This window comes from Pongo pygmaeus, chromosome 3, assembly GCF_028885625.2.
Source record: "Pongo pygmaeus isolate AG05252 chromosome 3, NHGRI_mPonPyg2-v2.0_pri, whole genome shotgun sequence".
In the NCBI taxonomy this organism is placed as follows: domain Eukaryota; kingdom Metazoa; phylum Chordata; class Mammalia; order Primates; family Hominidae; genus Pongo; species Pongo pygmaeus.
The window spans coordinates 160,521,818-160,543,648 of NC_072376.2; the positions used below are offsets into that span (position 1 = coordinate 160,521,818).

General features: G+C 36.4%; 2 protein-coding genes across 4 annotated transcripts in view; one reads left to right on the forward strand and one right to left on the reverse strand.

The window, feature by feature from the left end:
- Positions 1–6: 6 nt before the first annotated feature.
- Positions 7–17,521, forward strand: TMEM184C (transmembrane protein 184C). The gene is made up of 10 exons (XM_054486400.2): positions 7–757; positions 6,216–6,346; positions 6,444–6,480; positions 7,188–7,393; positions 10,618–10,692; positions 11,873–11,966; positions 13,656–13,768; positions 15,190–15,289; positions 16,048–16,219; positions 16,451–17,521. Exons 1-10 carry the CDS (start codon positions 635–637, stop codon positions 16,714–16,716), a joined length of 1,317 nt encoding a protein of 438 aa, XP_054342375.1. The 5' UTR covers positions 7–634; the 3' UTR covers positions 16,717–17,521.
- Positions 17,522–20,657: 3,136 nt separating this feature from the next.
- PRMT9 (protein arginine methyltransferase 9) overlaps positions 20,658–21,831 on the reverse strand; it is a 46,041-nt gene continuing 44,867 nt past the window's right edge. For all 3 annotated transcript variants that reach the window (XM_054486399.1, XM_063664169.1, XM_054486398.2), the window contains 2 exons: positions 21,327–21,449; positions 20,658–21,029 (listed from right to left, as the gene is read on the reverse strand). In XM_054486399.1, coding sequence (XP_054342374.1) covers positions 20,814–21,029; positions 21,327–21,449 — 339 coding nt within the window. In that variant the 3' untranslated portion in view covers positions 20,658–20,813. The remainder of the gene's footprint in view (positions 21,030–21,326; positions 21,450–21,831) is intronic.

The window sequence follows — 21,831 nt, forward strand, 5'->3', positions numbered from 1 at the left end:
GGGTCCAGTTTGGCGGTGACGACGAATCACCTGCCTCAGACAGCAGGGGCGGAAGCGGAAAAGAGCTGAAAGTCCTGGTTTGGCCTTGGGTTCCGCCTTAGGGGATGTCCCGTGTGAGAGAATGAGGAGATCCTGGGGCCTTACCCCCTAGCGGAATCGGGTGAAGAGACGCCTGCCAGTGCGGGAGGTAGGAAGCTCGATCCCCAAAGAAAAGAGCGAGTGGGCAGGCAGCTGCGAGACAGAACCGGAGTGTGCAAGGTCCCTAGAGGCCGGTTCCTGGTCTGTGCTGCTCTCCTGGAAGCCATGGTGCAGGCAGAGCTCAGGGGGATCCCCAGGTGAGAGCAGCCGCTCTGCCTGGGATTCCACCGCAGTACAACTTGGTAGATGCGGGGTGGGGAAGAAAGGATGTTGCCTGCACTGCTCGCCAATAGCACCCTGAGCGGCTACATTTGCAGGAGCAGCAGAAGAAGACACAGCGCCGGTCCAGGAGGCGGCTGGAGCTGTTCGTAAAGTCGCCCGACAGCTTTTTTCTCCGTAGTATGCGAGTTGACAAAACAGCCAGAGAACAGGGCTCCCCATTACAATCTTTTCGAGCTCTTTTCCCTTGCTAACCGGATCTGATTTGTGCGAAAACATGCCTTGCACTTGTACCTGGAGGAACTGGAGACAGTGGATTCGACCTTTAGTAGCGGTCATCTACCTGGTGTCAATTGTGGTTGCGGTTCCCCTATGCGTGTGGGAATTACAGAAACTGGAGGTAAGAGGGTTCTGCACCATCAGCTTCTACACTTTCTTCTACCCATCTATGGTTGGGAAGGAGACACCCTTCCCCCATTTCTGCCCTGACAATCCTGAAAACCATCTAATGTAAACGAGCCTACTCTGAGGATATAAACCTGTCTAATTTCTTGTTCACGGTTCTTCAAGTCATGCTACAGGTGGAGGTGGGACCGGGTCGAGAAAATGGAATATATTAATATAGCTGCTTAGAAGGGCACTGTTTTGCAAGTATTCATCAGTTCCCTGAAAGTAAGGTAATTTTATTCCTGAAATCTGATCTGTTCAGACATTGGACGAAACTAGGTCAAATAAACTACCTTGAAAACCATGTTTTGAATTTTATTAGCTTTTAACTAGCTTCCTGAATCAAAGGGTTCTAGTTGTTTTAACTTTGGTGTTTGTTTTTACTGTGGAAATTAGCTCTTACCCAACAAAGGTTTTGCAAAAAGTCCCTTATATATATTTTTTGATGTCATATGCTTATTGTGACATCAGTAATGTACTACAAGCTGGAAAACCCCAAGGTAAATAACTCAGATATAAATATTATATAATGAACTTTAAATTCGGAGTTAATAAAACCCACCAAGTACTTTTACAGAGGAACACCTATTACAAGAACTATAATAAGACCATGACTATTTTAGGCCCTTCTTTATTGTGGAAATGATTTTTACATAAACTGTATTTAATATAGATTTGTGTTCTCTATTTAGACTAAATTATTTTCTGATGACTTTCCATACTAGCATAGTCCATATAGTTTTTTGTTTGTTTGTTTGTTTATGAGAGGGAGTTTTGCTCCTGTTGCCCAGGCTGGAGTGCAATGGCGAGATCTCAGCTCACTGCAACCTCCGCCTCCCGGGTTCAAGGGATTCTCCTGCCTCAGCCTCCCGAGTAGCTGAGATTACAGGTGCCTGCCGCCACACTCAACTAATTTTTGTATTTTTAGTACAGACAGGGTTTCACCATGTTGGCCAGGCTGGTCTCGACTCCTGACCTTGTGATCCACCCGCGTCGGCTTCCCAAAGTGCTGGGATTACAAGCATGAGCCACCGCGCCTGGCCCATGTAGTTATTTTTAATGGCCATGTAATATTCTGCTACATTCAATATTTCCCATTTGTTAGATATTTAGGTTATTTCCACAATTTGTCTACAAAAACTTAGGTATAAGCATCTTAATACAAATGGGATTTTCTTACTTTGAAATATTTCCTTAGAGTATGGTATAGGAACTACTTTAAAGGTTAATAATATGCATAATATCAGTCCAGTTTAAGACTTCTTTTAGTTGTTAGTTTCAAATGTAGTTTTTAGGTACCACTAGCTTTTAAGAAAAATTGGAATCTGCAGTCTGTACTTGTCCTAAGCCAAGTTCTCAACATGTCTTGCTTGGACGCTTCTCAACACACCAGCCAGAGTAACCAGTTAAAACTTGGCACATTATGTGTGTCCTCTTAAATCACTTCTAGTCCTAGAGTAAAGGCCAATATTCCTCACTGTGGCCATCGAGGTCCAACATGATCTGACACAACTCCAACCCGATCCCCCTCTGACTTTTTCTCCTCAAGTCCTAGGCTTCCACTGCACGGCTTTGTTCAAAAATCCCAGGCATGCTCCCTCCTTGAACCTTTGCACGAAGTTTCCCCTTCACAGAATGTCCTTTCCATAGATATTATTCTCATTCCTTTATGTTCTTCAGGTCTTTACTCAAATGTCACCTGACTACTCTATTTAACATTGTCAACATCCCCTCCCCGACTCTTCATATTCCTTTCTCTGCTTTATGTATTTTTTCCATAGGACTTATCACCATCTACCACGATACATATTTTACTTCGTTTTCTTTCCCCCTCTTTCTGCCAAATGACTGAGTCCCAGTAATGAATCAGGCTTTGTATACTATATGAGAGAACACTTACCTCCATAGAACTTAGTGGTGGAGACAAAAGGGACCAACAAAAACAAATCAATAAAATTATATAAAATGCTGTGGAGGAAACCAGAAAAGATCTGAGAAGTCACCATGCAGGGCAGTCTAATTGCATAACTTCAAAAGACCACTCTACCAGCTATGGAAAATAAAGCAGAAGTGAAGGGAAGTTAGAAAGCTCTTCATGGTAGTGAGAGGTGGTGGGTGCCTGGGCTGTGATAGTTTATGGCCCCGGTAAGGATAGCAGGAGTGGAAATGGAAAACTGAATTGTAAGTATCCTTAGAAGTGAGCAAACAAGACTTAGCAGGGAGATTGGATTCCAGAGGAGAAGCAGTGAGAGAAAGGAACAAATCAAAGATGATTCTGAAGTTTTTTATTTGAACAACTGTGTAAATGGTGCTAGTTACTGAGATAGAAAATTGAGGGTTAGGAACAGGTTTGAGAGAAATTGAGCTCTTTTATGGACATTTAGTTTAATAAGAGACATTCAATAGGCATGTCAGATATGCTGTTGGATATGCACATCTAATGGTCAGAAAGATTTGAGCTGCAGATAGAAATGTGAGAGTTTATCTTGGTCTCCCCAGGCTGCCGTAAGAAAATACCATAGCCTGAGTGGCTTAAACTACAGAAATTCATTTTCTCACAGTTCTGGAAGCTCATCCCATGCCCATGGTGGGGCATATACTCATTTATTGGAATGGTAGGATGACCATCTGCACTGTTTAAACTGTTTTCCCCACTCACTTGGCTGACCATGTATACCTGAAGTGAATGTGCATGTGATGGCATGCTGCTCTAGTCTTTTTGCCTCAGCACACTTTTTTTTTAATCTCAGCACATTTACCTCATGCCCTTAGGTCAGTTCTACTCTCTCCCCTCAGGAAGACCTGGCCCAGAAAGCACTCTCCCCTATTCATCTCCACTCTCTGTTTTGAAGCATTTTGCTGAGGGAGAGTTAACTTATTCTTGGTTGCTTGTCTTTAAGGGTTTTTCTTTCCTCTCTTCTTTCCTCAAGTTACCCTAGAAAAAAAATCTGTTTATCTCCTCCTCATTTCGTGAGCCCAAAAACTCAACTCATGGCTGATAAAGATTAAGAATAATATCACTGGTATCTATATCAGTGTGTCTCAAATTTGAATAAATTACTTAGAGGTAAACATAAAATTAAAAAATTATATTGATAATTTCTGCAGATACCTAGTGTTGAGTTATTCTATTATAATGTTACTTAAATATATACACACATAAAATAGGTTAAATTTCTTGTGCATGTAACTTTTATATAGCTCAAAAATCAAAACAACTGTAAAACCAGTAATTAAAATTAATGACATTAATGTGGAGAGATGATGTTTTTCTGAAACTAAATTACCACTTGCACTGTAAAAATGATACTATGTGGTACAGGATTTTAAAATTTGTCCTGCAGTGACCAAGTCTCTAGTCACTTGTTTTATGATTGTTTAAAAAACAAAAACAACTTTCTTCTTTATAGCACACTGAGGACACTTGACCTTCATTAGTCACTAGCACATCATTTTTCTCTTAAGTGTACCACCAAGTTCTAGTTTTTGGAACTAAAGCAATCAAAAAAAGCAATTACTTGGCAATACTTTTTTTTCTTTTTTTCTTTTTTTTTTTTTGAGCCAGGGTCTCACTCTGTCACCTAGGCTGGAGTGCAGTGGCGCAATCATGGCTCACTGCAGCTTTGACCTTCTGGGCTAAAGTGATCCTCTGGCACCCAGCTAATTTTTTGTATTTTTTGTAGAGATGGAGTTTTGCCATGTTGCCCACACTGGTCTCACAATGTTGGACTCAAACCATCTGCCCGCCTCAGCCTCACAAATTGTTGGGATTACAGGCATGAGCCACCGCGCCTGGCCGCAGTACCATTCTTAATGATCACTTTATAAAAAAGAAGATCTAGAATATGCTTATCCTATTATTATTTTCTTAGATCATCACTGAAATTTCACTTCCCTTGGTTTCAGTAACCTGTTGTCCACCATGGTCTGAAAATATTAAATGGAAAATTTCAGAAATAAGTAATTTATAAGTTTTAAATAACTTATTACAATATATAATTGTTCTATTTTATTGTTAACCACTTACTGTGTGTCCAATTTATGAATTAAACTTTATCATAAGTATATATGTATAGGAAAGAACATAGTATATGCATATAGGATTTGGGACTATCTACAGTTTTAGGCATTCACTGGGGGTCTTGGAACCTAATCCCCACATATAAGTGGGGACTACTGTACTCAATTTTAAATGAAATGGATAAAAGCAAAAAGCCCTGTAATATGAGTGCTCAGACATTCCTTTTAGAGTCTTCACCTCCATATATTTGCTTTTCATTTACTGTTTGGTTAACGCCCCCACAATCAGTAAGACTTTGTATTAGCTTTTGGTTTGTTTTTGTTTTTGAGACAGGGTCTCACTCTGTTGCCCAGGGTGGAGTACGGTGGCACAAATCTTGGCTCACTGTAGCCTTGACCTCCTGGGCTCAAGCAGATCTCCCACCTCAGTCTTCCTAGTTGGTAGGACTACAGGCACATGCTTCCATGCCTCGCTAATTTATTTTTTGTAGAGATAGCATCTCGCCATGTTGCTCAGGCTGGTCTAGGTGGAACCCCTGGGCTCAAGCAATCATGAGCCACCTCACTCAGCCCTTTTCAAGCTTTCTGTACATTTTAATGTGGAAATTTATTGTTGTAAAAATGCATTTGTTCTCCATACTTTTGTCTTCTACCTCTTTTATCTTTGGCCCCTGGTAGAGGAAGAAAAAGTCTTGTTCAAACAGTGAAACTGGGCCATGCACGGTGGCTCGTGCCTGTAATCCCAGCACTTCAGGAGGCCGAGGCGGACAGATCACTTGAAGTCCAGAGTTCCAGACCAGGCTGGCCAACAGGGCGAAACCCCGTCTCTACTAAAAATACAAAAAAATTAGCTGGGTGTGTAATCCCAGCTATTTGGGAGGCTGAGGCAGGAGAATCACTTGAACCCCGGAGGCAGAGGTTGCAGTGAGCCAAGATCGCGCCGCTGTACTCCAGCCTGGGCAACAGAGCAAAACTGTCTCAAAAAAAAAAAAAAAAGAAAAAGAAAAGAAACAGTGATACTTAAGGTTGTAGACCTTAGTTCTATTTTAATTGTAAACTGCTCAATCCTTCAAGCATCAAAAATAAATGCCCACCTTTTCCCCTTAAAAAAAAAAAAAAAAGATTCATACTCTTAAAGGCAAGATTACAAGTAAATATAAAAGTCCCCCCTCCCCCGCAAATTTTTTTCAATTTTTTAATTTTTTTTTTTTTTTGTAGAGACGGGGGTCTTACTTTGTAGGTCCAGGCTCGTTTCAAACTCCTGGCTTCAAGCGATCCTCCCACCTTGGCCTCCCCAGGTGCTAGGATTATAGGCACAAGGCACTGAGCCTGGCCAAGCTCTTTCGTTTTAATATCAGAATTTATACTAACATGTTATTTTGTTTCTTAAGGTTGGAATACACACCAAGGCTTGGTTTATTGCTGGAATCTTTTTGCTGTTGACTATTCCTATATCACTGTGGGTGATATTGCAACACTTAGTGCATTATACACAACCTGAACTACAAAAACCAATAATAAGGTACATCTTAATAATTTTGATTCCACTACTGTTATGTTGGCTTATTTCATAAATATGACATAAAATGTTTTAAACTTCTGTTTTCCTTTTCCAATAGGATTCTTTGGATGGTACCCATTTACAGTTTAGATAGTGTAAGTATGTTTCATTTTTATCTCATTAACTAAGAACTTGTTTGATGATACTATAATTACAGAATGCTTAAGATAATGAAAGTATGTTATTGACAAGGAGTCAGATTAATAAGTAAAAAGGTTCACTTGTTTCTAATGATAGAGAATATAAAGTATAATTAAAAATGTAAAATGTGATATTATAAATGTCTAAAAATCTATAGCTGTTTGCTTTCTTTTAAACTTTCAGATTGGTAAAGAATGTAATATTTTAAATTATATTACTACTCTTTTTATTTATTAAGTCTTTTATTTGAACCAAAAATTTAAAAACCTTCCCCAATGGATACACATGAAGTTGTTGGAGATGACTGCTTCTAATATGAGTAAATATTAAAGGAAATATCTTTAGCAGCATTGTCTATGATCATATTAAGAAAAACTTCAGATTTAAGAACTCAAGTACTTACTTTAGCTTCTCTCTTTATTCATTATTTACCCCTCAAACACTTCTGTTTTTGTTTACCAATATCTAAGATGTTTATTGCTTTTAAACATTCATTTCACAGATTGATAGCCCTCATAATGATAAATTTTAGAGAGTCCCATGTAAGTATATGACAAGGCATCTCAAGCATAAAAATTAGCTTATTGTGAGTACCATGAATGGAGTGGTGATTCATTTTATCTTAGCTGCAACTATCTTTAACATCTGTGCTTTTTCATAGTGGATAGCTTTGAAATATCCCGGAATTGCAATATATGTGGATACCTGCAGAGAATGCTATGAAGCTTATGTAATTTACAACTTTATGGGATTCCTTACCAATTATCTAACTAACCGGTATCCAAATCTGGTATTAATCCTTGAAGCCAAAGATCAGCAGAAACATTTCCCTCCTTTATGTTGCTGTCCACCATGGGCTATGGGAGAGTAAGTATGTTTGGTTTAATTCTTTTATGTTTTGGTTTTTCATTTAAGCAGAGTTTTTAAGTAGCAATCAGCTCTTTACAAGGCAGTGCATTAAGTATTAATAGCAGAACAATAAGTATAAGACAGTTCCTGATGCAGTTCATAGTTGTTTGAAGGCTAACAAAACACAGTTTTGTAATCCCATATATATGTTAGTCTTTTTTACATTATGAATCCCAAATCCAAAAATTAAAGTATTGCAGGTAAAAACAGTAATCATTTAATCAATATGCTTTTGCAGTTGAGAACCAAGGTCTGCAGATCTTATGTAAGAACACACAGCTAGTTAAAAGACAAAACAAGATAATCTAGGTTGTAGAACCGTATATGATATGAAGTAGGAGCAATAAGTAACAGTGTTTGGTAACATAATACATCAGCTTGCCTTATTATATGTTCATGTAGGACATTAAAACTTATGCCATTTCGTTTTGAAAAATAAATTGAGTTTACAATTGCATTTATTATACAAATGAACCACTTGGTATTTTTCAGCAAGCAAACATTTGGAAACAGTGTTTTAGAAAGATTAATTTTGCAATATCATAAAGGATGAATTGGAGGGAAGAAGATTCAGAGATGGAGAAATAAATTAGGAGTTTATAATAATCTGTTTGTGAAATAAAACTGAAAAGGGGGATGAGATTAGAATAGAAAAGAAAAGCAATAAGAGAATGCAACTGAAAAATCAATAGGACATGTCCACTAATGCAGCCGCCCAAGGGGTTCACTTTGCCAGCCACCTAGACAGAACCGATTCATCAAGACGGGAATTGCAAAAGATAAAGAGTAATTCAGACAGAGCCAGCTGTGCAGGAGACAGGAGTTTTATTATTACTCAAATCAGTCTCCCCAGGCATTCAGGGAGCAGAATTTTAAGTATAATTTGCTGGGTAGGGGGAAGCCAGTGAGCCATGAGTGCTGATTGGTCAGAGGTGAAATCATAGGGAGTCGAAGCTGTCCACTTGCACTGAGTCAGTTCCTGGGTGGGGGCCACAAGGTCAGATGAGCCAGTTTATTGATCTGGGTGGTGCCAGCTGATCCAACAAATGCAGGGTCTGCAGAATATCACAAGCACTGATCTTAGGAGCTGTTTAGGGAGGGCCAGAATCTTGTAGCCTCCAGCTGCGTGACTCCTAAACCATAATTTCTAATTTTATGGCTAATGTTAGTCCTACAAAGGCAATCTAGTCCCCAGGCAAGGAGGTTTGCTTTGGGGCAGGGCTGTTTCTATAGCTTTGGGAGAAACTATAAACTAAGTTTCTCTCAAAGTTAGTTCAGCCTATGCCCAGGAATGAACAAGGACAGCTTGGAGGTTAGACACAAGATAGAGTTGGTTTAAGTTATCTTTTTCACTGTCTCAGTCATAATTTTGCAAAGGCAGTTTCACTAATAAATGGGGAATAAGGTGGAAGTTACAAGCCAAGGTAAATGGAGGTAGAGTGATCAGTGTAGACATACAACATAAGAATGGGTGCATTGCCTCCTATGCAGTACAGGACCATTTGTACAACGTCCTGACAAATTTTGTCTCTATTTACACCCTTGAAATGACAGGGAGCTACCTGGCTTTTTAAAATAATAAGCTACTAATGTGTTCATTTGACAAATATATGTTGAGCACCAAATATGTGCTAGTATAAAGAAATACCTTAGTGCACAGAACACACATAGACCTCATGGAACTTACAGTTTGGTTAGGAGAGTTAGGAATTAAGTGAAGACACAAATATATAGTTACTTATTTCAGGAAATGCAATGAAGGAAGAAGGACGGGGCCATGAGAGAATAGTAATGACAAATTAATATAGATTGGTTATCAAGGGAGACAGATTGTGCTCAACTCTGAAGGCAACAAGGACAAATGGGCATTTATAGCTAGAGCATGTTGAGGGGGTTAGCGAATGCAGAATTACGAAGAGGGGACATCAGGGCTAGGAGGATTCTCACTAAACTGAACAGAATTCTTGCTAAAGGCAGGCCAAGGCCTTAGTCATCCAAGGTGGGTGCTGAGGAATTTGATCAGATGTCAAAGGTGATCAGATATCAAAGGGGGCTGGGGAATGACTTAGCAAGATTCTTTTAGACTGACTGACACAGGACAAGGACAAGGCCCAAGGATGAAGCCAAGTTGAAAAGAGGCATCAGAGGCTTGTCTAAAGTTTGTCTAAATGAGTCTTTGTCAAATGAGAAACCATTTATAGGATATTATGCAGAGAACTGGTATCTAAATTTCATTTTCAAAGATTACTGTGTTTTTTTTGAGATGGTCTTGCTCTGTCACCCAGGCTAGAATACAGTGGCGTGATCTCAGCTCATTGCAACCTCCATCTCCCAGGTTCAAGCAATTCTCATGCCTCAGCCTCCCAAGTAGCTGGGATTACAGGCATGTGCCATCACGCCTGGCTAATTTTGTTATTTTTTTTGTAGAGACAGAGTTTTGCCATGTTGGCCAGGCTGGTCTCAAGTGATCCGCCTGCCTCGGCCTCCCACAGTGCTGGGATTACAGGCGTGAGGATGGCTTGAGCCCAGGAGTTTGAGACTAGCCTGGGCAACACAGTGAAACATCTCTACAGAAAATTTAAAAATAGCTGGGTGTGGGGGCACACACCTACAGTCCCAGCTACTCAGGAGGATCACTTGAGCCCAGGTCAAGAGTAGCCTGGGCAACATAGTGAGACTCCCATGTCTATAGAAAATAAATTAGCCAGCTGTGGTGGTATGCAGATATAGTTCCAGCTACTCAGGAGGCTGAGGTGGGAGGATCACTTGAGCCCAGGAGGTCAAGAGTAGCCTGGGCAACACAGTGAGACCCCATGTCCACAGAAAATAAATTAGCCAGGTGTGGTGGTATGCAGATATAGTTCCAGCTACTCAGGAGGCTGAGGTGGGAGGATCACTTGAGCACAGGAGGTCAAGGCTGCAGTAAGCCATGTTCACACCACTGCACTCTACCCTGGGCAACAGAATAAGACCCTACATCTCAAAAAATAAAAAAGGTATTTAGATAATTTGTTTCCTGCCATCCACATTCTTCTGCCACTGCTATTAAGGATGACTACATTGAAAGAATTAACTGTAAATATGGTATCATTCATCAAAGTGATTTTAATTTGGAGGCTTTGGGGAAAATCTGATGCTATTTAAATGAGTAGTTGAAATTCTAAGTTCTTTTTCTTTTGCAGAGTATTGCTGTTTAGATGCAAACTAGGTGTATTACAGTACACAGTTGTCAGACCTTTCACCACCATCGTTGCTTTGTAAGTACTCAGATTTTATATGAACTTTTTTTTTCATCCTTGTGCTCTTATGTGGGAACAACTAAGTAGAAAACATAGTGTTAATGTGCTTATTTATAATGCAGGTCTAGTCTGTTGTAAAAAAAAAACACTCTATAGAAACTCACTATTAAAATAAATAACATGACCATTTATAGGCAAAGAATCACCACAGGGGTCTTCTAAATATTTACATCCTCTCTAGAGCTAGCTTGCTGTAAAGCACTTTGAAAAAAAAAAAAATAAACATACTTTCTTTTTCAAATACATAGCTTTACAGAAACCCTATTGCATGAAGTTAAAGTATGCTACTTTAGGTTAATTACAGTTTTATTTTCTACATAGTTAATTTAGAATATATTAGAAGTACTCTAAGAAAGAAGTCATATTTTCTTTTAATACATTCTATCAAGGCTTAGAATTGAGGTAAAATAGGGTATCATTAAGCTACCTGGCAAAACTATTCCCTAAAAATTCAAGAACATCAAATACTTTAATGCCAATAGATTACATGTTTTATCTCCTAGTTGTTACTAACACTTTGCATGCTAACAGAGGAAAAGTGGAAAGAAAGACTGGTGAAAGAATTCTTTATTCTGCCTTTGAGCTAGCAATTATTTAGCCATTTAATTATGAAGGCATGCTTTATTTCCCTGCAGCTTAGAAATTAGGTAAGATTATAACAATACTGATGGTAATACTTACTTGAGGGGATCTGGGTCTTCATAAAATTTACCTCCAAGACAACTGAGGGGAAAAAATTAACAACTACAGTTATATACACCTGCATTATAGTATGTTTAACAATCAAGCTTTCCCAAAATTAGACAGCATAGTTGGTTTTATTAAATTTAGTATTCTTTCTAGTTAAGTGTTATGTGTCTTATTTGGGATTTCCTTCAAGTTGAAGGAATATAGTAACATTTCTAGAAAAAAATGGGTTTCTTTTCATTTTTGAACCACCTCTAGATCCAAAGTCAAGTGATTGTCAATGGATCTCTCAAATAAACTGACTTCTAAATTCTCTATGTCCAAAGTCAAGTGATTGTCAGTGGGATCTCAAATAAACTGACTTCTAAATTTAAGTATTGCTATTGCTGTATTTTAAAGTACGATTTTGATTTAGTTAATCTTAGAGATATCTCATTTTTACTATTTTTAGAATCTGTGAGCTGCTTGGTATATATGATGAAGGGAACTTTAGCTTTTCAAATGCTTGGACTTATTTGGTTATAATAAACAACATGTCACAGTTGGTAAGTAAAATGTTCACCTTTCTTAAAATGTACTAAATTTGTATCTATAACTAAATTTCTTTAGACAAAGTTTCTTCTTAGGATAAGGCTTGCTTCTTTTTAATCTTCCTATAAATTAAATCTGAAATTTAATTTATAGAAAGACTTGAAAAAAACTTTAATATATATCTTAATACATATATAAAGATATAATAACATCTTTGTTTATTATTTGGCAACTTATACCCTCACATGTTGACCATGTTTGTTCATTTATTTCTGTTGCTCATTGCATAGCTGTATGAGTATGTCAAATAAAAGCACAGTGCTACATAAAAAAAAAATACACACACATGCCCACATGTGTTGAACATATTCAGAAGAGAAAATATCAAATTGGTATTTGATGGTACAGGGTTTGAACAAAAATGCGAGAATAAAATTCTCTGTTATCATATATTTGGAGTTAAAGGAAAATTGAGAATGCAAGTTTAAAAAAATGGATGATGTTCTAGAAACTGTAATGTTCCAAAGACCTATGATGTAATGTCCTATTTGATCTTATAAGCTTAAAAAAATGTGCATTTTATTTAAATTCTTTGACTAATGCTGTCAGCAAAATAATTTAGATGCAGTGGTATGCGTGGTTGGTAATAGACCTTTATAATAAAAATTAAATGTCCATGTAGCCAAAGTTTTCCCACATGTTCATCCTCTTTGGAACCAGTAATTCTGTTTCTGGGAATGTATTCTAAAGAAGTGTTCAAAAGTATGTTTGCCTAAAGTATCTTTGTATATAAAGCCTATTACTTGTAAATAAAAAAAGGCTGAAAGCAATCCAAAACCCAATGATAGGGACTAGTTGAATGCACTGTGGTCTTTCCATTGGCCAAAATATTAGGCAGTTATTAAAAATAAGCCTGATGAAACATATAGAAGTTATGTATTTTAAGTGGAAAAAACATTAGGCAATACAACTTTATAATTAGTTCATGACAGTTATTTAAAAACTGGCTTATGTGTAAAAAGGATGATTGGAGACCATGAATCACTTTATTCTTTCTTTACTGGTTTCATATTCTAAAATACTTTGAATTCGCATTTTATATGATTTTAATAGAGAAAAGTGAACTTTCAGGAAAATGTTTATTGTTATTCAGCACTACACTAGGTTATTACAGATTTCTAAAAAGTTAGTAAGTCTTGTTCATTTTAAAAAATAAATCTAGCTGAGCTAATACACTGCCCTCAGGAAAAATTGTTTGATTCTTTACATTCAGATTTCATAGTCACAATTTTATTGAAATTGTACTTGTTTAATGGGTTACCTTAGTTACATAGGATAGACTAGGTAATAAGCTAAAGCCTCATAAAATGAGTGGTCATTTATGTTTAAAAGCTGTTATAGATGGATTTTTTATTTTGGCTGAACAAGAGCCATTTCTTCCATTTATGTCAATCATTTGTTTATTGTTCCCTTTATGGAACCCAGTAAGTGAACACTTAAAAACATTTTTACGGAAGATGTTGTATATAGTATATATTCATCTATAGTAAACTATAAAAGCTTGTTAATCTAAAAATAGAACAATAAAGCCTAGAAAAGTTTGCCTGAAACATTACTCTGTACCAGGTCTCTGGTATATAACTTTAATATTTCTATTACCATATCTATTACTGAACAAGTTTAAATGTTAATCTTGTTTCTAGTTTGCCATGTATTGTCTCCTGCTCTTTTATAAAGTACTAAAAGAAGAACTGAGCCCAATCCAACCTGTTGGCAAATTTCTTTGTGTAAAGCTGGTGGTTTTTGTTTCTTTTTGGTAAGTGTTCCTTTTTTTTAAACGTTCTCATTTTTTGAAGGGCAGTAAAAACCGTTGATTAAGGAGGATTTTTAAACAGTCTTAATGCGGAAGATAGATTAAAATGTCTCTACTTATCTTTTAAAAAGTTCATCTTTTTAGCCCTTCTAGGATTTTCAAAAGAAATAATTAGATGGTCGCTATAACATTTATATGAAGAAAATAGTTTGAGACAACCTAAATATGTCAATACTAGAATAATTTTTAAAATAAATCATGGCCCTGTCGTATAATAGAATACTATGGAGTTTGGAAGAAAGCATGATGTAGAATATTTAATTATATGGGAAAATAATCAGTAAATCTTTCTAAAACAGGAGGTAAAACTATACATAGTTCAATATAGTAAAGAGGGCCAGGAACAGTGGCTCACGCCTGTAATCCCAGCACTTGGGAGGCCAAGACAGGTGGATCACCTGAGGTTGGCAATTCCAGACTAGCCTGGCCAACATGGCTAGTCTCTACTAAAAATACAAAAATCAGCCAGGCATGGTAGCAGGCACCTGTAATCCAAGCTACTTGGCAGGGAAGGCAGGAGAATTACCTGAACCTGGAAGGCAGAGGTTGCGGTGAGCCAAAATCATGCCACTGCACTCCAGCCTGGGCACCAGAGTGAAACTCTGTCTCAAAAAAAATAACAAAAAAGAATTTAGTAAAGAGGTGGGTAATAGGGGTCCTAGAAACAAATACACCAAATTTAACAAATTAGAAATAATACAAAAAGGGAAAAAGGAAAATCCCTGAAATCCCACCACCCAGAAAAGAATGATTAACATCTTGGTAAACCTGTGTCACATATAAAACTCCAGAGAAAGTTTCATACTATAAAAATTTGTGGAATTCGACAATGTGTTCAGTAGCATATTGTAGATATAGTTCGTTGTCAGTGAACAGAAATATTATTTTGTTTTGTGGGGGGGTGTTTTTTTATGAGGTTTTTGGTTTTTTTGTTTGTTTTGCTTTTGCTTAGTATTCTGTTATGTGGATGTAACTTTTTACTAATCTCCTTTTGATATTCAGGTTGTTCCTAATTTTTTTACCATTATAAGAAACACTGAAGTGAATATTCTTATGTATACAACTATGAAAGCATGTCCATTTCATTATTTGCTGTTTAAATTTTACCTGGGGCCATTATCTCTAGATTTGCTTGAAATGCTCAGCTTGACTCCCTATCTTGGGACAAAACTACTAGAAAAATGAATTTGTAAAGCAAATTAATATATTTAACATAGAGTTTCTTCAGCAATATGCTGTAAAGGCAGGGTGGTGGTGGTGGTACACAGGTTGCAATGGGTTTTTTTTTTAATGGCACATTTTTAAAACTACTGCTCATTTTATGCTTGATATAGATTTGGCGTTTACCTTTTCCTAACATATAGGCAAGCAGTAGTTATTGCTTTGTTGGTAAAAGTTGGCGTTATTTCTGAAAAGCATACGTGGGAATGGCAAACTGTAGAAGCTGTGGCCACTGGACTCCAGGTAAGTAGTGCCATCTCTAAATTCAATAGAACTTTACTATTTGTTAAGCATTTTTACATATCTCCACTAAACCTGACAACACACAGGGTATGGGGCTATTATCCTCACTTTACAGGTGAGAAAACAGGGGAACCCTAGACAAATTGGCCATAATTACTAATTTGTAGCAGATCCATAAATAAAACCTGGATTTCATTATTCCTAAGTCCAATTCTCTTTCCACATTTCTCCTTGTAGTCCTTGGGTGGTGGAATGCAATATACTTGATGTGATTGAGAATGAAATGTACTTTGCTAAGAAATACTTGAGGCTGGCCTGGTGCAGTGACTCACACCTGTAATACTAGCACTTTGTAAGGCCAACGTTGGGGGATCACTTGACCAGGCATTCGAGATCAGCCTGGGCAACAAAGCGAGACCTCGTCTCTACCAAAAACTAAAAAATAAAATACTTAGCCAGGCATGACAGCACATGCTTATACTCCTAGTTACTTGGGAGGCTGAAGTGGGAGGATTGCTTGAATGCAGGAGTTCAAGGCTGCTACTTGAGGAAGTGCAAAATAGATTCACATTTTGGCATTTTGTCTTTTTTTGAAGAGGTCAAAAATAATCATTTTAGAAAATGGAAAAATGAATATAATCTGCGAAGAAAAAACACAGCTGTTTATCTTAGCACTTTTGAAAAGTAGAGAAAGATAGCACTCTACAAAACTAGATTTAAATCCAAAGGTGGCTGTTATTTTATTGTTGTTCTCGTAGGATTTTATTATCTGTATTGAGATGTTCCTCGCTGCCATTGCTCATCATTACACATTCTCATATAAACCATATGTCCAAGAAGCAGAAGAGGGCTCATGCTTTGATTCCTTTCTTGCCATGTGGGATGTCTCAGACATTAGAGATGATATTTCTGAACAAGTAAGGCATGTTGGTAAGTACCAGCTATTTAATTCAACCAAATAGGTTGGGTAGGATATTGAATTTCTCCTACTAGGTCAATTTATTATCTATTTAGAGATGAAAAAAGACTTTAAAGCAGTACCACAGTGCAGGTTCATCAACTTTGGGGAGTGGGAGGGGGGAAGTGGGGAGCTTATTTTTAGAATGATAAGTTTATAATGGTAAAAATAACTTTTGACTAACAGAAAACTTTATATTAAAGGACGAACAGTCAGGGGACATCCCAGGAAAAAATTGTTTCCCGAGGATCAAGATCAAAATGAACATACAAGTTTATTATCATCATCATCACAAGATGCAATTTCCATTGCTTCTTCTATGCCACCTTCACCCATGGGTCACTACCAAGGGTTTGGACACACTGTGACTCCCCAGACTACACCTACCACAGCTAAGATATCTGATGAAATCCTTAGTGATACTATAGGAGAGAAAAAAGAACCTTCAGATAAATCCGTGGATTCCTGAACAGTATGGAAAAGCAAACTGTGCAACTACTACATTATGTCATTACCTGGTATCCCATGGATTTTGTGCTTGGGACAGACCATAAATGATGGAAAATGTCAACACAAAAATAGCTGAAAGCCAGGTACAACTACTGGATTTATATATGTAAGTTTTGTATATCAAAAATAATTGGTCTAAATTTCCTAGACTTAGACTTGATTTCTTAACATTAGGGTATCACATACTCAAATGGTAGACAATGACCCCAACTAAATCTTCCTGATGTTACACTGCTTTATCAAGAGGATGGCCTTTTTTTTGTTTTTTTTTTGAGACAGAGTCTTGCTCTGTCACCCAGGCTGGAGTGCAGTGGCGCAATCTCGGCTCACTGCAAGCTCTGCCTCCTGAGTTCACGCCATTCTCCTGCCTCAGCCTCCTGAGTAGCTGGGACTACAGGCATCTGCCACTATGCCCAGCTAATTTTTTTTTTTTTTTTTTTTAGTAGAGACAGGGTCTCACCATGTTAGCCAGGATGGTCTTGATCTCCTGACCTCGTGATCCGCCCACCTCGGCCTCCCAAAGTGCTGGGATTACAGGCATGAGCCACTGCACCTGGCCAAGAATGGACATTAAAAAAAAAAAAAAAAAATCAGTACTTCCTACCACTGCTGCATGAGTATAATGCTCCGGAATTATCAGAAAGCATAATGCAGAAATACGAATTAGTGGAACTTAATCATGTGCCATATAAGCTTACCTAACAAACAGTTATATCTCTATTCCTCAACTGAATGTCTTTCAATAAATAAGAATTTATCATTTATTTTCTGCAACTTTTTTATGTCTCATTCTTTAAACAAACATTAAAAACCCTTAATAAATATTTTAACAAAAATTTCTTGATTAGAGACACAGTGAAAAGTCAAAAAAAAAAGTACTACTTTTCATCAGTGCTATTAAAGGTGGCAGCAAATGTAAATCTTGGCTGAATGGTCTTAATTACTCATTAAACCACAGTCAGAAGACATATAGGTGCTATTTGGGAAAACTTTATTACCTAGGATGGGGTTTCTCTAATTGCTAATCACAACCCCACTGGGTCATGTTTGACATTTTATAATGAAAGTAAAATAGAAAGTGCCATAGTATGTTACAGAAAGCAAAGATGAGTATTGTTTCTCAAAGCCTTTGCTTTATGTATTTATATATATACTCATTCATATCTATCTATATATATATATAGATATAGTGGTTCACAGTAATCATACAAAGTCTTTATTCTGTCCACTATTATAAACATTTCTATTAAAACTAAAACTGGGCTATATGTAAAAACCCCAAAGATACACACACAAAAAAAATCTGTTAGAACTCAAGTGAATTCAGTAAAGTTGCAGGATACAAAATCAACATACAAAAAGCATTAGCATTTTTATACATAAATAATGATCTAACTGAAAAATTAAGATGCCATTTATGATAGCATAAAAAACTACTTAGGAATAAATTTAACACCAAGGCAGTAAAAGATCTGTACACTGAAAACTCTGAAACACTGATGAAAGAAAGACACAAATAAATGGAAAGATATCCCGTGCTCATGGATCAGAATAATACTGTTAAAATGGTCACACTACCCAAAGCAATTCAGAATCAATGCAGTCCTATCAAAATTCCAATGGCATTATTTACACAAATAGAAAAAAAATCCTCAAATTCATATGTAACCATAAAAGACCCTGAATAGGCAAAAGAATACTGAGGAAAAAATGTTGGAGACATCACATTTCCTAATTATAAATTATATCACAAAACTATAGTAATCAAGACAGTATGGTACTGGCATAAAAACACATACACAGACCAGTGGGACAGAAGAAAGAGTCCAGAAATAAATTCAAACATATACAGTCAACTAATTTTTGACAAAGACACCAAGAAGACACATTGGCGAAAGAACAGTCTTCATTAAGTGATGCTGGGAAAACTGCATTTCCACATGCAAAACAATGAAATCAGACCCTTATCTTAGACCTACACAACAATCAATTCAAAATGGATAAAAGACCTAAATGTAAGACCAGAAACTATAAAACTAGAAGAGAACATAGAAGAAAAGTTCCTGGACACTGACCCTTGGCAATGATTTTTTGGATATCACACCAAAAGCTCAGTCAACAAAAGCAAAAACAAATGTGACTACATCAAACCAAAAAGCTTCTGACAGTAAAAGAAACAGTCAACAAAATGAAACAATAGCCTACAGATTGAGTAAAAAATATTTGTAAGGCATATATCTGAAAAAGGGTTAGTATCCAAAATTTATAAAGAATTCATATAACTCAATTTTAAAAATGGGCAAAAGACCTGAATAGACATTTCTCCAAAGAAGACACACAGATGGCCAACAGGTATATAAAAGGGTGCTTAACATAATTAATCATCAAGGAAATGCATATAAAAACCACTCTCAAGTACTACCTCTCACCAGTTAGGCTAGCTATTATCAAAAAAAAAAACAAAAGACAACAAATGTTGTGATGGTGTGGAATAAAAGGAACTCTGTGCACTGTTGGTGGGAATGTAGATTGGTACAGCCATTACAGAAAACAGAATGGAAGCTTCTCAAGAAAAATAAAACTACCATACGATCCAGCAATCCCTCTTCTGGGCATATACTCAAAGCAAATGAAATCACCACCTTGTAAATATATCTGCAGTCCATGTTCATTGCAGCATTATTCATAATAGCCAACTTATGGAGACAACTGAGGTGTCCGTTGACAGATGAATAAAGAAACTGTGTATATATATGCATACACACACTGGAATATTATTCATCCCTAAAAAAAAAAACCAACGATATCTTGCCATTTGCTACAACATGGATGGGCCTGAAGGACACTGTGCTAAATGAAATAAGCCAGGCAGAAAAAAAGATACTGCATAATTTCACATATATGTGGAATCTAAAAAAAAAATTTAAATATATAAAGAACAAAACTGGTTATGGGGGGTAGGGAGAAATGGGGAAATGTAGGTCAAAGGATTCAAGGTAGCAGATATGTAGGATGAACAAGTCTAGAGATCTAATGTACAACATGAGGATTTTAGGTAACAAATTTGTACTGTATTTGGGATTCATGGTAAATGAGTAGATTTCAGCTGCTCTTGTCAAAAACAAAAAATATATGGGTAACTGAGATGATGGATATGTTAATTTGCTTCACATTGTATACCTTAAATGTATGCAATAAAATTTATTTTAAAAATAAAGCTGGGTAGTATAATAATAGAGGTAACAAGAACAGGTAGTCTGGAGCAAAGATCCGTCTTATTTGTGGCTTACAAAGTGCATACAGCGTATAGGAGGCATAATAATGATCTTAATCTATTTCAAAAGTTTGTAAAAATTGGATCAATTAATGTACTTATTGTGCATCCAAATCAAAACTTTGAAAAATAGTATAGGATTAAGTCTTTCTTCAATTTAACTTTGTTTTGTTACCAGCTTTTAAATGTTCTTTTGCCAAAGTGGACCAAGAAAAATGCTGCCTCCTGAAGATTTATTCCCTAACTCCTTTACTGTTTTAATTACATTTAGCTTATAGCTTAAATTCTTTTTCAAGCTTGCATTCTCAAAACAAAACCTAAGATGTTTCAGATGTACACTGAGTATTTAAAGGAAGCAAGATTGGAATTTACAGGTAACCATAACCCTCAGTCTTCAGTGGAAGCCTTTCAGTGTTTCCCAATTACAAGTTTGGATTTAAGAAAAAAGGCCAAGATGCCTACAAAAGTAAAGCTTTGCTTTACTTATGACACGTCAATAACGATAAGACTTTTAAAATCCCTGTTCCGTAAAATCGAGCAAAAGAAGTTTCCTAATTTAAAAAACTAGTGATGTATCCTTTTCCAGAAAGCAAATCTGCAGCAGTATTTCTATAATAATGCTACTCTTTTATTTAGAATCTTTTAAAATATGCTTTATTAATGTCAATTTTTAAAAATATTTGACCATTACAAGGAATTTTTATATACCCCCCACTAATTAAGACAAGAATTTTGTACTTGTTGATGCTCTATTTACACAGTTTTCATTGGAAAACTGCTCTTCATTGCTTTACTGTGATGCTGACATTGCTTTTGTGATGCTGAACGCTGAGTACAAGTTCCTCTCCCATTTCAACCTGGATGGGATTATCTAAAACCACTGCAGCTTGTTTCCAGTGGGAGGCTTCACTTGAAGTATCCAACCTAATCTCTTCATCAAGGTACATATGATACCAAAATGGAATAGCAGTCACTCTTCCAGATTTACAAATGTATACCTATGAAAATTAAGAAATTATGAAAATATCAGAGTGCATAGAGTAGACTTAGATAAGTCTTTCTCTTTTTAGTTACTTTTATATACAAAAATTTAAACTACATTTCACTAGCTAATTCGTATCAATATTAACCTATTTTGTTTACTAATATTTACTTAAAAATCCATTTTTGTATATTGTTCAGAAAATAAGATTTAAATCTTTAAAGTAGCTAAAACTACGTATAAAAGCATTACCTAATTTAAGATAATTATTCTAAACAATAACAAACGAAATCATTTTGCATGTTGTCCTTACCTTTACTTCTCTGTTAGAGGTGTTCAAATATGGAGTCATTAAATCTAGTCTTAAGAGTTCCACTGGCTTGCTTAAAGGTATACAGGGCAATGAGGATAGGTCCAAAAATACACGTATAGGTACCTAGAGAAAGTATAAATTTTTCACTTTCACTTTTTCTTTTTGTGGTCAGGGCTCAAGTTTTTCACATTCCTTTTGTGGTCAGAGATTGCTTTGTACTTGACTCAGTATGATAGAATACTTTTTACATTACCTCCTTTATATTCCCACATCAAGTTAAGGCTGGCTTTCATTAGAACTTTCATTGTTCCAGTACAAAAAGAATGAACAAACCAAGGTTTAGGCAGGTTAGATAGTTTGCTCTGGTTTCCATTACCTGTAGATCTTTCATTTGGATGAGAGCAGATTAAATTTTTTCTTAAGCCAAACAGCTCCAAAATTTTTAACCCAAGGATTTGCTTATGAAATAATGGTACAACACTAATTGAATTGTCTCAGAAATGAT

Excerpts from the sequence above, each read along its gene's own strand:
- TMEM184C (XM_054486400.2), top strand. The coding sequence starts at position 635 with ATGCCTTGCACTTGTACCTGGAGGAACTGGAGACAGTGGATTCGACCT. Across the intron at positions 758-6,215 it reads GGGAATTACAGAAACTGGAG|GTTGGAATACACACCAAGGC; the intron begins GTAAGAGGGTTC and ends TTGTTTCTTAAG. Across the intron at positions 10,693-11,872 it reads TTCACCACCATCGTTGCTTT|AATCTGTGAGCTGCTTGGTA; the intron begins GTAAGTACTCAG and ends TACTATTTTTAG.